Raw genomic sequence first — 17,731 nt, 5'->3', positions numbered from 1 at the left:
GAACTAGCACGAATTTCTTTTTCCATTTTCACAATTTCACCGATTAAAGATTTCTTCTTACCTTAGATCTTAGCACGCTCAGCATGCAATTTATTTTTTCCTCAGTAAGTTGAGAATTTTCACCTTTTCGTGTAAAGGAAGCCTTTTACGGCTTCTCTTTAGCATATCTGAATTACCAGCATCACTACCCTTGCACTTTGAACCAAAGCATTGTGATGCAGTGACAGTCGACCTGGTAACAGACGGCAGTTATCAGATCTAATACTAAGTGACTCATGGGCTGCAGCCTCTACAGTGTGGATCTGCTGGACAATTCCTGGGCAGGATGGGCTGGAGTGGCATGTAATTTCATCTTGCTACTCAGAATGGCATGCAATTATAAATTTATAGATTGTTTATTTCTGGAATTTTCCATTCAGTATTTTCTAACTGCCATTGACTGCAATTAACTATGAAACGGTGGGCCATGAAACCACGGAGAAGTGGGGGGACTACGGTATTTCCCAAGAGGTAGACCACATTTTGGACAGGAAGATTCAAATCATAAAATTAGTTTTTCTCCACCCCCATCAAAATCCTAACAAGATTTTTTGTCAAGCTTAATGAGTCTAAATTTGTGTGGGAAAGCAAAGGTTCAGGGTAATCTGAAGAAAGAAAAATAAGGTGGAGAGTCTTGCCAACTAAAGGTTCATTGTAGGTATAGTAATCAGGGCAGTGTGGTAATTTGCAGGGAATTGACAAAAGACAGATGGACCAGGAGAGAGATCCCAGAAACAGATCTATATGAAAATTTGATGATGGCTTTGTGGGGAAAGGATGTGCCACTCAATAAATGGTGCTGGGAGAGTTTGTTATTCACATGGGAAAGAAAATAATAACCAACCTCATGTAGTAGAAAACTTTTAAAAATTAATTCTGGGTGAATTTATGATATAAATGTGAAAAACATCTGACGTCGATGACAGAACCTTCTGGATTCCAAGTTCATTTATCCAGCTTCCTGGTGAATGCCAACCCTTGGATACCTAGTAGGCACTTGGAACCTAGCATGATCTTCACCTGCATTTAATCCACTCTTCCCACACTTTTCCTATCTCAGTAATTCCAGCCTTCCCCTTCCTCAGACCCCAAACATTAAAAAAAAAAAAAAAAAAGTTAAAATGGAATCTTTATAACTGAAAAGGTTGCAACCTATCTTAGAAGCGAGCGTATTTTCAGAAGTAAAAGCAAATTTAAATTTTCATTGATGTCCTGAAGCTTCCAAAACAGCTGCTACTAAGCCCGCACAGTGTTTCATTTTTTATATTAGACAACTCCTGTCCCCTGGCCAAGTCAACTGCAAGGCTTAATGACTTATTTTATAGACATTTTGACAAAAAGATAAGGTGGTTCTTTTGTGGTCTGTGTGTTTGGTTTTGTTTTATTAACTGCCTGCTCAGTTACAGAAATAGAGGAATGAATAAAACTGATCTCACCTAAAAATCCACCTAAATTTTAGGGGAGCAAATGAGCAGATTGGGCATGGCCGATGAGTGGGGAAAGGGCTGAAAGAATCACCTGCATCCAGTGCAAATAGCACAGTGGCGATTGGGGGGACAGAACTGTGCCCAGGCTGCAGTTTGTGAGCAATGGATGTGAGGAAACTCTGAGGTTTCTGGGTGATGGTGTTGTTAAATCACGCAGAAAAGGCGAGTGCTGTTTCTCTAAGATTTCCATCAAGTATAAAGAAAATAAGTTTTGTACAAAGAACTTAAACAAATTTACAAGAAAAAAACAACCCCATCAAAAAGTGGGCAGACAGACACTTCTCAAAAGAAGACATTTATGCAGCCAACAGACATATGAAAAAATGCTCATCATCGCTGGTCATTAGAGAAATGCAAATCAAAACCACAATGAGATACCATCTCATGTCAGTCAGAATGGTGATCATTAAAAAGTCAGGAAACAACAGATGCTGGAGAGGATGTGGAGAAATAGGAACACTTTTACACTGTTGGTGGTACTGTAAAGTAGTTCAACCATTGTGGAAGACAATGTGGTGATTCCTCAAGGATCTAGAACTAGAAATACCATTTGACCCAGCCATCCCATTACTGGGTATATACCCGAAGGATTATAAGGCATTCTACTATAAAGACACATGCACACGTATGCCTATTGCAGCACCATTCACAATAGCAAAGACTTGGAACCAACCCAAATGTCCATCAATAATAGACTGGATAAAGAAAACATGGCACATATACACCATGGAATACTATGTAGCCATAAAAAAGGATGAGTTCATGTCCTTTGCAGGGACGTAGATGAAACTGGAAACCATCATTCCCAGCAAACTGTCACAGGAACAAAAAACCAAACACCGCATGTTCTCACTCATAAGTGGGAGTTGAACAATGAGAACACATGGACACAGGGAGGGGAACATCACGCACCAGGGCCTGTCGGGGTGGGGTCTAGGGGAGGAATAACTAGGAGAAATACCTAATGTAGGTGACGGGTTGATGGGTGTAGCAAACCACAATGGCACGTGTATAAGTAACAAACCTATATGTTCTGCACATGTATCCCAGAACTTAAAGTATAATAAAAAATAAAATAAACATAAAGTTCCAGAGCAGGAAAACTAATATGATTTGATAGTAGCAAGTCCACATTATTTTAATGGGTTGTTTACTGGGTGATAAATTAGGAAACTTTTTGTGATGATGTAAACATTGACTTATGTGTGGAGGGGGTGGATGTGATACAAAGGTGTATTTATTTTCTAAAATTAGTTAAATGATACCCACAAAATCATTTCACTGCATGTAAATTATACCACATTGAAATATTATAAAAAATTTTATAACATCTGACTCTAAAAAAAGAAAATAAGTTTTGCCTATACTTGGAAAGTTTCCTAAAGCAGTTGAATAAATGAGGCATTGCTCTAATGAGAAGAGCTCTGATTTCCATCTTGTGTGACATACGTGTGTGTGTGTGTGTGTGTGTGTGTGTGTGTGTGTGTGTGTTAATAGGGCTCCTTCAGTTTGAATTTGGCTTATTACAAAGAACAGTTTAAAACCCAACATTTAAAAATATGCTTTCTCAGCCGGGCACGGTGGCTCACGCCTGTAATCTCAGAAGTTTGGGAGGCCGAGGCGGGTGGATCACGAGGTCAAGAGATCGAGACCACAGAGCGAGACTCCGTCTCAAAAAATAAAAAAATAAAAGAGATCAAGACCATCCTGGCCAACATGTTGAAACCTTGTCTCTACTAAAAATACAAAAATTAGCTGGACGTTGTGGCAGGCACCTGTAGTCACAGCTACTCGGGAGGCTGAGGCAGGAGAATCGCTTGAACCCCGGAGGCGGAGGTTGCAGTGAGCCACGATCACGACACTGCACTCCAGGCTGGGTGACAAATATATTTATTTTTTTAATATTATATTATTTTATATATTATTTTATATATTTTATTATTTTATATATAAAACATATTATATTATTTTTTATATATATTTATATTATTTTATATATAATACATATTTATATTATTTTATATATAATACATATTTATATTATTTTATATATATAATATACTTATATTATTTTATATATAATATGTACTTATATTATTTTATATACATAATATATATTTTATATATATTATATATTTATATATCTAGATTTATATTATATATATTTTATATATATATTTTATATATATGATATATATATATGTATATATATATATATACCTACCTTCTCCCTCTACCTTTTCCTCCTCTTCTTTCCCTTTGTTCCCATGGTGATTTTTATCTGTGCTATGGAGGACCTAGTGGCTAAGGGGTAATAAGAAGTGAAAATTATATACATAAAAGGATAATGCTACAAAAGTTACTTTTTACAGTCAGCTATTTGTAAACTGTAGTGCATTTTCCCATTGAAACAAAGTAATTCATGGCTGGCTTCCCAGGGCAACCCACAAAAGCATACTGAATCTTTAATGTCTATGTGGTATATAGTATTGTGCTAATTGTACTATAGGACCCAACCACCATCCTGAGGTTCCCATGGATAAATGCATTAAGTTAGAATTGGATTCCAGGAACACATTGTTCTTTGCTTCCCCGAGGGGATGGTGGCTGCGCTGTCCCAAATTCTTGCCCACTTCCTCCTCCCTACCGTCACCACTATCGTCAGAGCTGACATGTACGGCGTCTTGTGCATTTTCTCATCTGGTTTAGAGGGAGCACTCTCAGCTTGAGACTATAGGTCATGACTCTGGGAGTCTGGGGCAGAGGAGCCCAGAAGACCAAGAGCCGGAGGGAGATGACTTAGAGGTAGACGGAAGTGAAGGGTTCAGTGAGAAGTTGTGGGACTGCATCCCTGTGCTAAAGAGCCCTGTGCGGATACTGTATTCTAGGAACCCGGGACAGTCTACTGCCTCCTTTCCTTGATAGCCAGTGCTTGTATGGGGCCCCTGGACCAGGAGCAGCCCTGCTTCATTCCCCTGTGGCTGAGGAGTGTGATCATATGTGGCTGCTGTGACTTCTTCTGAGAAGGGACAGTGGCTGCAGGCACTGAGATTGATGTCCCCAGCACAGTGTTTCCCAAAGAGGCCTGTACATCTGGTGGTACCCAAGGGGATTTCACTTGCTACATGCAGGAAAAATTTTTTGTTTGAAATGTTACATCTTTATTTTTATAGTTACCTTCTTTTTTTCTTTTTCTTTCTTTTTTTTGAGATGGAGTCTTGCTACTTGCTCTATTGCCAGGCTGCAGTGCAGTGGTGTGATCTCGGCTCGCTGCAACCTCCACCTCCCAGGTTCAAGCCATTCTCCTGCCTCAGCCTCCCAAGTAGCTGGAACTACAGGCGTGTGCCATCACGCCCAGCTAATGTTTGTATTTTTAGTAGAAACGGGGTTTCACCATGTTGGCCAGAATGGTCTCGAACTCTTGACCTTGTGATCCACCTGCCTTGGCCTTCCAGAGTGCTGGGATTACAGGCATGAGCCACCACGCCCGGCCTTTACCTTCTATTTATACCAAGAGATACTGGTTTTCCATTTATGGTAGTGATATATATTTCCTAGTAAAATTTTAAGCCCAAAGTAAATTGATTTAAAGAAAAAAAGTATAGGAAGTGCATGTGTGTGAGAGACTGCTGTTTGGTGAACTGCTCTTGTGAAAGGATACACTGCCAAGTGGGAAAAAGCAGGCTACAAATAGTATAGGTTGTGGGATTCCATTTTTATTTCATTATTATTTATTATTATTATTTTTTGAGATGGATTCTCGCTCTGTCGTCCAGGCTGGAGTGCAGTGGTGCAATCTCGGCTTACTGCAGCCTCTGCCTGCTGGGTTCAAGCGATTCTCTGCCTCAGCCTCCCGAGTAGCTGGGATTACAGGCATGTACTACCACACCTGGCTAATTTCTGTATTTTTAGTCGAGATGGGTTTTCACCATGTTGGCCAGGCTGTCTCAAACTCCTGGCCTCATGTAATCTGTCCACCTTGGCCTCCCAAGATGCGGGGATTACAGGTATGAGCCACCGTGCCCAGCCAGATTCCAGTTTTAAAAACACACAATGTATATTTCAACATATAGTTACCCTCATAAAAAGATAAGTCTGGAGAGACAGAAACCAAAGTGTTGACAGTGGTTGGTTATCTATAGAAGGTGGGATTAAAATTGTTTGTCCAAATTATTTATTTTTTCTCTTCTTGCTTAGATTTTCTCATTCTTGTGTGCACTGACAATGTATTCTTTGTGTGATAAAAACATAACTGGAAAGCCCATGTTACTTTCTGTCCTCCCGTCATCTCCTCTCTGCCTCCTCCTCCAGTTACATGCTTGCTTCTTCCTGTTCTCCTCAAGAAGGAACATGGGTAACTGCTGCCTTCCTTGTGTTTTGAGTGAATGTTTAACTATTTCTTCCTCCAACTTAAGATGCCAGTAGATTTCATTTCACTAAGAAAGTAAAAAATGCATTTAAATTTATGCACAAATGGTTCTTGGGGTGGTAAACTATGTGCTGCCTTTAAGTGCCTTTAAGTCTTGCTGCCTTGATGGGCCACAAGACAGGGTAGCAGTTGGGAGGGATTGTCAAGATAGTCTCTCTGAGACAACCACCAGAATAAGACTGGAAAGCCTGCTTCTCCTCTCTTCGCTTTATTAACTCACTGGGTTACCTTAGCCTAAGCAAGACCCCTGAGAGTCCCCATTTCTGCAGCTGGGTCAGATGATATTCCAGATGCCCAGATTCCATATGAATGAATCAGTAAGCCCAGGGACATGAACTCACAGTTTGGAGGAATTGCTTGAGAATGGTAACTGAGATGGAGCTAGACTGTTAGCTTTACCGCTGTGCATAGCTGACCCATTCATCCTAGTTTGCCCAGGACTTTCATTTTTTTTTTTATGCCATGAAAGTCCTATATCTTGGGCACTCCCAGTCCTGGGCAAAGAGAGACACTTGGCCACCCTAACCATAGATGCTTAGGCCACACGCAGTGGTACTGGCAACATGGAGAGGATAGGGAAAACTGTGTAGTCAAATACCTTCCTCATCAGTCTCCAAGGGAAAGATAGTAGATAGTCAATATCATAAATGTAATACCTTTCTAATGAAATGTCATTTTGAATACAAGTTTAGTTGACAGCACATCGTTGTCCTGAACGATGTATCCCAAAGTGGCTGCAATATCATTCTCACCTTTTCCAAAGATTATCAGACCTCATGCAGTGGCTGCTGAGCTCCAGTAGCCAGAGGGAAAAAAATGACATGTCCTCACCTCACTTTTTGTAATCTCATTCATGTTTGCAATTTTAATCATTTCTGCAGAGAAAAGGCCAACCTTGCTGTTACCCTCTGCAATGACAAGGAGGAGATCATGGCCCAGGCCACCTTCCTGGACTACCCCAACTGGAATGTTGCCAAGCAGGATGACTGGGTGTCAGTGTTCCGGGAGCTCGATGGTGACATCCCATGCACAGTAAGAAGTCACATACAATGCTTGTTAGAACACCCTGAATCTTGAGGGGAAGTCCTGTGTTTGTAATTATGTCTTTCCAACTTTTGGACTGAGCAGTATATGATATCATGACAGTTAAAAGTGAAGGGAACTGGTAGGGAGGAAAAGAGGGCTGAGAGTAGTGCCAGGGGGGATAGGAAAGGGCAGGGAGTAGCCAAGTTGGCTAGCCGCTGGCAAGGCCCGGATCATGCTCCACTAATGAGGGCGGGGGAGCAATTAGTGGAAGTGGCAAACGTGTGCTTCCAGGTCGCACGTTGTTCTCCAGGCGTCAATGTCCACGGTCATTGATATGTTAGGAGAGCACCTGCCATCTACACACTTGCCCTTGTAATCATGACAGCAGAGCCTCAGACTTCTGTCACATTCTATAATTTTCAAAGTGCCCTCATGGACCTTGGCTTATTTGATGTCTTCTAGCTGCCGACACATGACAACTTGTCGGCCAGCAGAAGCTGGGTTAGTGGTTTCCAGGAGTCTGGCCTGGGTACCTGATGCCAAGTCTGAGCTTTCCCTGCATGCAACCTGCCAGAGCCAGGCCAGAGACAGGCCCCAGTTTTTGTGGAGTGCCAGAGGCTGCAACTCTGGGCAGCACCCTGGCCTTGTGGTGGAATTCTGCAGCATGTCCCCAGAGCCCTGATGTCAGAAGAAAAGGGAATGCCCAATGAGTGTGAGTGAATTCACCCCCCATACACGTGTGTGAATGTGCACACATACACACACCCCTAAGCAAATTATTCAGCATTTATTTCACTAGATGGTGCCTTCCCCTCATCTTTTGTGCTCTCTCCTACCCTGCCACCCTGTATACCTAAGGACTATTGTCAGAAAAATTATCCCAAACTTGGAAATAGACCAAAAAGATTATTTCAGTCCAATGCTTGCACCTTCGGTTGACTAGCCTGTTTTACAATTCTGTAGGAATGGCAATTAGCCTGTAGATTTTTGTCCATTAGGATGTGAAGAATTCCTGTCTGGAAAGAGCTAACCTCAAAGGTTATGGTTTATTGTCTTACAGGATGTGACCTATTTGGTATCTAATCCAGCAATCTTTTTTTTTGTTTTTTTTTGAGACGGAGTCTCACTCTGTCGCCTAGGCTGGAGTGCAGTGGCACGATCTCGGCTTACTGCAAGCTCTGCCTCCCAGGTTCACGCCATTCTCCTGCCTCAGCCTCCCGAGTAACTGGGACTACAGGCGCCCACCACCATGCCCGGCTAATTTTTTTGTATTTTTAGCAGAGACAGGGTTTCACTATGTTAGCCAGGATGGTCTCGATCTCCTGACCTCGTGATCCGCCCACCTCGGCCTCCCAAAGTGCTTGGGATTACAGGTGTGAGCCAGCACACCCGGCCTAATCCAGCAATCTTATTCTTTCCTTTTCCTAGTAAATCACCTGAGGTATCCAGCTCTTCAAGTGCAAAGAATCATTTTTATCATCTCACTGGTTGCCTCATTAATTGACAAGTTGAAGTTGAATAAACTTCTGATAGATGTTTATTTCGTATTTGCATTAGGGTTATGATTTTACCTTTCTGAAAATTATAAATTTACCCTCTTATTCATAAACACATGTCCCTTTTGCTTCTTTTCAAGCTGTCTTCTATGACAGTATAGTGCTGGGCTGTCCAATGTGGTAGCCACCAGCCTTACATAACTAACGAGCGCTTGAAATGTAGCTAGTCTGAATTGAGGTGTTCCATAAGTATAAAATATGCCAGCTTTCAAATACTTCATAGACAAAAAAGAGTGTAAAATATCTCATTAATAATTTTTATAATGATTACTTGTTAAAATGATGCTAATTTGAATATATTAGGTTAAATATTAAATATTAAACATTAATTCACCTGTTTATCTTTATTCTTTTTTAATGTGTCTACTAGAAAATTCAAAATGACATTTGTGGCTTGCATTACTTTTCTGCTGGATGTAACCAATATAGAGCCTTAAGGCTTAATGTAGTACCTATCCCAGGGGTATTTGCAGCTGATGTAATGATTTTTATCTTAAAGCTAAAGAATAAATCTTGCATTGTAATATTTATGATGGAAGAGAGAATTTGGGAGACAAATCAAGCAAGTAATAAGCCATGTGCTCCTGAGGCTGGTCCTATTCAGGATGTAAGGCAGATGTTGAGTGAGATTATTGTGGGATTAAATGAGTGAATACACAGCAAGTGCTTGAAATCATGTCGTCGTCATCGTTTTCTGGACTTTTGGGGTTTGTGTTGTTTGCCTTTTGGGAGTTTTCAAGCTCATAAATCAAAACATGGTTTTCCTCTTGCACTTTTTGGCACCGTACAATTCTTTCCGAGTGCTTCTGAGTCACACACCATCCAATAGAAGTGGGGGCAAGGCACACAGAAGTGCCATTGGTCCCACAAAGCTGTCTAGAAAATTATTCAAAAAACAAGAAACCTAGGCAGCACCCGTGCTGTCCTGATATAGGTACCAGCACCACCCTCACCAGTCAGCCAGTCCACATCTGCACTATTTCCAGAATTTGAAGATTTGTTCATAAGCACAGGGGCACCGAGTTGAGTGGACCAATGTGTGGATGTTTGAACCACTTACTCATTATTTAGGCCACTTTAAAAGTCTGCAGAAGGAGGAGACAAAGCTCTTCTAAAACTTGGAAGATTTAACTGGAAAGTCTCGTTAGAATCTTGCTACTGTGAGTTTTCAGCTCCCAGGTTTTCTGGATCCCAAGAGTAATATTTGATTCTGACTCTGGGAATGTTGAACAAAACAAGCCAATGGATTCTGAACGTGGCATCTGCCTTCCATTTTTCAAATTCATAAGAGCATCTCTCCCTCCTGTCACATGAATAGAGCAGCAGCTGCTGACTCAAGAGCGCCGGGAAAAGGGTGATTGTCTTTCACTTGGCATAGACACCCCTGAGGACAAGACTACTGAGTTAATAATCGATTTCACTCCCCTGCAGGCTCTTCCCTGCCCGCAGCTCGTTTGTGAGGGCAGGAGGAAGGGCGGGTGCTCTGGACTCATTTACAGTCCCTGTTTCCTTGAATAATTCTGAGTGAGGAGGACAGAAGGCGGCAAACGGAGTCAGTGAGACAGCTCAAATGCCGCCTGGGTGTTGCATCACTTAGACATAAAATATCAACCCTAAATGCCAGGCTGTTCTGTGTCTGTGGATGCCCCGAAACCTTCCTTCCACCCTGCGCTGACCTAGCCCAAATGCTGACTCAGTCTTTAATCCGTGTTCTCTTTTCTTCTGCAGCCCCTGAATACGTTGTTCATGCACCTCTTTGTGGCTGTGGATGAGTATTCTGTTGGCTGTTGCAAAGAGATTCTTCGGTGAGTGGATATGGCCGTGCAGTGGTGAACATGAAAGAGACTGTGTGGATAGTTTTGAAATATTTTTTAAAAGACATGAAATTCTTTAGGGTGTTTAATTTGCTTGTAATTTGTGGCTATATTAAAATATTTACTTTGAATAGCAATGATATTTCTGAAAAAAGATAGTTCTTTGAATCTGTTGTCCATTCTGCATGCTGTTATCATTTGAGGCAAACAGGTAGTGCAGTAATTTAAAGAAATGGATTTAGGGTGATGGGAGAAGGAGAAGAATTAAGTGTCACAAGCTTAGACATTTCTAAACACTGCTTTTCTTCATCTTATCTTTAGAAATGTTTATTAACATGACAGACTTCAAAGCATCCTGAATAATAGGATGCATGGAAAATGACCAGCAGGGCTACCGAGTCATGGCGATGTGTCTCTGACAGCCTCTGACAGCCTGCACAGACATTTGGGGGTGGTGGTCACAGCTTTCAAGTCACTTTGTAATGTCACACCAGACCGTCCAGATGCCAGGTCAAAGGTTAATATTAGCAGAAATCTGGTGTGCCGTATGAACATGGCACCCTTTATTCTCTCTGCCTCCATGGGACAGATCGAAAAGGGGCCCTTTAGAACCCAAGGAAAAGGAGAGAAGAAAAAGAAATTGCCTTGAGGCTGTTCTTGCCATTGCAGGTGGGGGAGCAAAGGAGCCCATGTGGATTTAGGAACACCTCACCTTTTTAGCGACAGCATTTGTCTTCATCAAGTGCCAGCTGATGGGATTGCTTTGTTATTAACACCGCCCCACCCTCTCTTTCCTCACCAGAACCGTGTATAAGGCAGTGCCAGAGCTGCAGTTCGTATTTCTCATCGTGCCATCCTACATGAGCCTAGGTAAGGCCCGCCCGACCACCTCTGGTCCCCAGTAGCAAACATTGAAAATTCACTCCCAGAATGGTGCTTTGGGGAATGAGAAATAAGAATGGTCTCCAGGTCCTCAATGTACCATGTGCATATTTTATTAGAACAATTAAAGCACAATTTAGAATGGAAACTACATTTTGTTCTTGACATCCCAAATTTATTTCTTGATAAATAAGGACATGTTTCTTTATCTCTGTGATTTAGGCTCAACTCTCATAACTGTTTTTGACCAAGTGGGGAACATCCCGTGTCTGACGTATGAGGAAGACTTTGCAGTGCATATATGTCACAGGCACAGCCACTATCCTCAGCTGCACGTTCGCAAAGCCAGGTACAGTTGGAGTCATGCCTTGTGTGACCTAAGCTTCACTGGGACAGTCATCTTCCCAAGACTCTTTAAACTACCAATGCTAAGTGACTATAGCTTAGATCAAAATTTTTTACAATACCCATAAACATTACTTCATTTGGATATCTTTATAGTTCCCCTTAATGACATTATTTGCAGGACTATCTGATGATACTCATTTGGTTCTATGTGGCTATAACATTATGCATTGACTCCTTAGGGGTTTCTGAAAACACACAATCCTAGGTTCCACACCAGTAAGATAACTTTCAAATAAGCTTACAAATGAACCTGCCTATTCAGTTTTCCCAGTAAAACCCACCTATTTTCTGACATTCAGTGAATGAGGATGCTGTTGACCCCAAAGAGGGGTTTTCCAAATTGAAGGTCTCTACCATCAGGTGCCCCAAGTCCAGCAGTCTTAGGGAGATGGCTGTGGCAAAGATGGCTGCCACACTACCTTCCACCCCACAGGCTACTCTTTGATGTGACCTTGCTACTCCTCTCTTCAAGCCTTGGGCGCTCCATCCTCCCTTCCTGAAGCTGGGTGGGTTGTGACTGCTTTGACCAGTAGACCGTGGCTAAAGGGATGCTCTGGGACTTGTGAGGCTGGGAAGCTTCTGCCTGGCTCTCTCCGGATGCTTGCTCTGGAGGAGCCAGCCATATGTAAGAAGTCTGGAGAAGCCACATGTTCACAAGGGGAGGGGTGGTTGACAGCCCCAGCTGGGCTCCCGCTGACAGTTAGCCTCCACTGCCCGCTGTGTGAGTGAGCCATTGTGGATGCCCAGCCCAGGAGAGCCCCGTATATCTACAGCACAGCTGACATCTGATTGCAGCCACATGAGAGACTCCAAGTGAGGATGCCCAGCTGAGCCCTGCCAGAGTTCTGACTCACAAAAACCATGAGCAATGTAGAGTGGCTGTTTAGAAATAAGAACGCATTATGAAATCATCTCACAGAGGTGGTTGCTTGGCTTATCAGTGAAGAATAAATTGTATCTTTTGGGATCAGCCATTGCTGTGTTTGAGGAATGCTGACTTTCTTTAGAAAAGCATTTTAAAAGTTTTAAAAACTTTATAAAGTTTTTATCATAGGGAGCCTATGATATACAAAATGGGTGAAAAGCATCCATAGAGATAGGAATCAGATAGAGATAGAAACCACGATCATGAAGATCATGACACAGGCTGGAATTCTAGCAGCGACAGGTCACAGAGCCTGTGATTTACCAGGCATGTAGCAGTAGTACGGCATCGTCGTTAAGAGTTTGTAATGCTTGCATCAGATAGATCTGGATTCTGATCTTGGCTGTCCTGCTCACCAGGTGGGTTAACTTACAAAAGGACCGTGACCTCTGTGGGGGTGTAAGTTCCCTCTGTCAGTGGGTGTAAGCATATTGTCTACAGCACAAGATTGTGATGATTGTGAGCTAATGAATGTCAAGCACTTAGCACACTTCCTGCCATATGTAAGGGCCCAAGAAATATTAAATATTATTATGTCAAAGGGGCTTAGAGTTAAGTGGTGGGGAGAGACTCATCTTCAGTTAACTGTCATGTTGGTAGCTGAGAAGCGGGATGCACAGAGAGAGATGAAGACAGCTTCACTACAACTGCTCCTCCGCCCAAAAAAACCCCTCTAAATGTCCATCCACCAGTTAATGTTGTTTACCCTTATAAACTGTGGTACATCCATACAGTGGATGCTACTCAGCAATTCGGTGGAGTGAACCATTTACATATAGTAGCATGAATCAATCTCAGAAGGTTTATGCTGAGTGAAGGCAGACTTAGAAACAAAAAGCATATACAGTACTGCTGATTACACTTTTGTGATATACAAAATAGGTGAAAAGCATCCATAGAGATAGGAATCAGATAGAGATAGAAACCAAGATCATGGAGATCATGACACAGGCTGGAATTCTAGCAGCGACAGGTCACAGAGATCCAAGTTGTTGACAAGAAGAGTCAAACTCTGTAAAATGTTTGAAGAGATTTATTCTGAGCCAAATGCAAGTGACCAGGGCTTTGACACAGCCCCAGGAGGTCCTGAGAACACGTGCCTGAAGTGGTTGGGTTACAGCTTGGTTTTATACATTTTAGGAAGATATAAGACACAAATCAATAAATGTAAGATGTGCATTGGTTCAGTCTGGAAAGACAGGACAACTCAAAGCAGGGAAGAGCCTTCCAGGTCATAGGCATATTCAAAGATTTTCTGATTGGCAGTTGATTGAAAGGGTTTAATCTAAAGACCTGGAATTAATATGAGGGAGTGTCTGGGTTAAGACAGGGGTTGTGGAGACCAAGGTTCTTATTGTGCAGATGAGGCCTCCAGGTAGCAGGCTTCCGAGAGAATAGATTGTAAATATTTTTTATCAGACTTAAAAATATGCCCAACTCTTAGTTAATTCTCTCTTGGATCAGGAAAAATGTCTGGAAAGGGAAGGGGATTCACCACAGAATGTAGAATTTTCTCAGAAGAGACAGCTTTGCAGGGTCATTTCAAAGTATGTCAAAGAAATATATTTTGGGGTAAAAAACTTCAATTTATTTCAGGGCCTGCCCTGCTGTCATGTTTGTATCTTATTCCTACAAAGAGTCTGTTCTGTCATTCTTAGGGTCTCTATTTTCATGTTAATCCTGGTCAAGCGTGCCTGAATTCCAAAGGGAAAGTATAATGAGGCATGACCGACCACCCAGCCCCATCATGCGCTGAACTGGTATTTCAGGTTTATGTTAGAATACCCTTGGCTGAGAGGAGGAGTCCATTCCATTGGTTTGGGGGAGCTTAGAATTTTATTTTTGGTTTACATGGTAGGGAAAGGATCAGGCCAGGTGCATAGATACGGAGAGACATGTTAGAGAGTAGCGCTTGGCTACCAGTTGGATGGAGGAGTTGAGGGATGAGGATTTTATGGTAATTCAGGGTTTTCAAGTTTAGGGGAAATGGTGCTTTCATTAACTGAAGGCAGAAATAATAGATTTAAATGGACAGGAGAAGGTAGGAAATAGAAACAGAGGGAGAAGCCAGGTTTGAGATACACATTTGTGAGTTGTCAGTTTGTCGGTAAGGGGGGAGATCATGAAATAAAGGAGGTTGTCTTGCTGAGGGGAATATTGTACAGTGAAAAAGCACAGGACCAGGGCAGAACTTTGAAAGATGAAAATGAGCTATGAATAATAAAAAAGAAAACTAAAAGAGAGGGAGAGGAATACAGAAGAAATTAAGACTCATAAAGTGGCAAAAGATGCAGGGAAATGAAATTATTCAGAGAAGCCATTAGATTTCGCAATTTAAAAAGGCACAGATAGGATGAATAAAACTGATACTTCCAGCCAAACTGACCAAGAAAAAAGACAAATTGCCAGTATCAGGAATGAAAGAGGTGGTATCACTACAGATCCTACAGGCATTAAAAGATTAATATGGGGACACTACAGATAACTCGATGTCGATAAATCCAACAATTTAGATAAAAATGGGCCATCTCCGTTGAAAACACAAATTACCAAAACTCATTTAAGAAAAAATAGGTAACTTGGATGCTTCCATATCTATTAAAGAAAAATCAGAGGAACTTTGGGTGAGAGGAAGGGGGCCCTCCTGCCCAGACATTGGCCTCTCCCCAACCCACAGCCTGATTTGCTCTTTTTCTCCTCTTTTTCTCTTGTTCTCATGACTCTGAACTCTGCCTTCCTCAGGACCTAGTCCTCAGTTTTCTCTCAAGCTCATCCCTTTGGCTCCTCTGTGCCAACCTTGCCACTCAGTAACCAGTGCCCTACTTCTGAACTCTTGGTTTGGGGTGTGGTCTTGTCACTCCTTGAAGGGCAGAGTTTCACAGGGGAGGCCAAATTACAGTGAGCGGAATAAATGGGAGGTAAGGAAGTGAAAGCAAAGGAGTAGTCACTGCTTTTTTTTTTTTTCCTTTTTGCTGGAGAAAGTCACTGCTCTTTAGGGAAGTTTTGTGCTGAAGGGAAGCAGAGAGAGGGAAGCCAGAAACCTACCTGCAGATGCTGAACATTGTGCAAACAGCGTAATGCGATCCAGTTTTTCCTATCCATGTGGAGCATTTTATTTGCATTCTGAGAGCAGGGCAGCATGTCTCTTAACGAAGTTCACCAAGAAGCAGATTAACCTCAGATACTTATTATCTACCTAATTTAGTTTGACAGAAGAAAATTCCTCATATAAAATGATCTTTCATTACTTTCTTTTTATTAATAGCTAAATAATCCTCTCTTTATAAAACTGTTTGATAATGATACAAATACTAATGCAAGCCAAGGCAGTCTGAAGAAATGGAATTTTGTGTGTGAAATGACATTTTTAATTGGTTCTCTCACGCCTTTCAAATTTTTATTCCTGATTTATAAAGTGTCTCTTGTTAGTGTCAGTGGAGGCAAATAGACCCTCCTGTCCTTCAGGAAATTATATTTTTTAAAGAATTGTTACCTTCAAAGTATTTACAAGTAGGCAGTTTTTAAATTACAAGAATCTCCACAAATTAATTACTTAGGATCTTGTAAGTCATGTAACAATTGTTATACTTCTGTCTTCATTTTAAAATCTCTCATTTTTTTATGCCATTTACTACTTTTTTTGGGAGATGGGTTTATTTCATAAAATGAATTCTAGTTTCAAATCATAAAACTTTTAAAAGAAAAACTTATTCTTTCATTTTTCTATGTATGTAACTATACACACAAAAGTATAGTAGCATACATGCACTCTCTCTCTCTACATATATACGTATATATATGTCCATGATCATATGTTCTGTTAATTATATTTTTCACTTAACATAGCATCTCATCATTTATCATTTTTAGAGATCAATTTCATTCTTTTCTGATGGCTGCCTGGTCCATGATGGCCTGACCATCATGTAGCTCTAATACAATTCATTTAGCTATTGCTTATTTATGGAAATTTAATTTAAGTTGTTTCCTGTAAAAAATTTACCACTTTTTCTATAAAAAATAATACTGTAGTAACCAGCATTGTACATGTATCATCCAGCATTCATATATAGTAGTGTACAGTAGATAACTAGATGTGGAATTCGCGGTAGGAATTACCCAGATGTTTGCAAATGCTAAGATTTAAAAATAGATGCCACCAAATTATTCAACGTAAATATCATATCCATTTATATTCTGACCAAATAGAGTTCTGTTTCCTTACGTCATCAGTGCTGAGTGTTTTCAGTTATTAAAACTGTTTTCTGGCCGGGCGCAGTGGTTCACACCTGTAATCCCAGCACTTTTGGGAGGCTGAGGCAGGCAGATCATGAGGTCAAGAGATTGAGACCATCTTGGCCAACATGGTGAAACCCCATCTCTTCTAAAAACACAAAAATTGACTGGGCGTGCTGGCCTGCATCTGTAGTCCCAGCTACTCGGGAGGCTGAGGCAGAAGAATCTCTTGAACCTGGGAGGCGGAGGTTGCAGTGATCCGAGGTCGTGCCATTGTACTCCGACCTGGTGACAGAGCAAGACTCCGTCTCAAAAAAAAAAATTCCCGATCTGTTAGGCCAAAATAGTATTTTGCTGCTTTAAATTGCATTTGTCTAAATATGTGAGAGTTTGAGTGCCATTTTACGGGTTCCATTTTAAATGAATAAAATACTTGAATTTAAAGTAACTTCCAGTTAAGCTATCATCCTACTGGATGATTAAACATATTCCTACAAAGTAGGCAATTCTAGACAATTCCAAAGGATTAGGCAAGGGATAGATATGAGTTACTTACAACTGACAAAGGCAAATTTCTAAAAGTATTTTCTTAAGTTTTAGTCAGGATACCTGATTTGTATCTTGGGAATTATCATTTTCTGGAGGTTTGTAGGGCTTAAGTACTTTCAACTTAGTTATTCAGCAAGGGATTATTGTAATAGAAAACTTGTATATAAATCCAACACTGAAAATGACGTGTGTAGAAGCAGCCCATCCAAAAATTCCCCATTCCTTTCACTTTTTTTTTTTTTTTTTTTTTGAGACGGAGTCTTGCTCTGTCGCCCAGGCTGGAGTGCAGTGGCGTGATATCTGCTCACTGCAAGCTCCGCCTCCCGGGTTCACGCCATTCTCCTGCCTCAGCCTCCTGAGTAGCTGGGACGACAGGTGCC

At 41.3% G+C, this 17,731-nt stretch overlaps 1 protein-coding gene across 1 annotated transcript in view; it reads left to right on the top strand.

Moving 5' to 3' along the window:
• Positions 1–17,731, top strand: part of CFAP61 (cilia and flagella associated protein 61) — a 310,458-nt gene that overhangs the window by 11,953 nt on the left and 280,774 nt on the right. Inside the window, exons 3-6 of the mRNA XM_032142470.2 lie at positions 6,837–6,987; positions 10,266–10,342; positions 11,154–11,221; positions 11,456–11,582. Coding sequence (XP_031998361.1) covers positions 6,837–6,987; positions 10,266–10,342; positions 11,154–11,221; positions 11,456–11,582 — 423 coding nt within the window. The remainder of the gene's footprint in view (positions 1–6,836; positions 6,988–10,265; positions 10,343–11,153; positions 11,222–11,455; positions 11,583–17,731) is intronic.

The sequence above is a fragment of the Hylobates moloch genome, unplaced genomic scaffold (assembly GCF_009828535.3).
Source record: "Hylobates moloch isolate HMO894 unplaced genomic scaffold, HMol_V3 SCAFFOLD_21, whole genome shotgun sequence".
Taxonomy (NCBI): domain Eukaryota; kingdom Metazoa; phylum Chordata; class Mammalia; order Primates; family Hylobatidae; genus Hylobates; species Hylobates moloch.
Note: the sequence above shows the minus strand (reverse complement) of the source record. Positions and strands in the feature narration are given on the sequence as shown.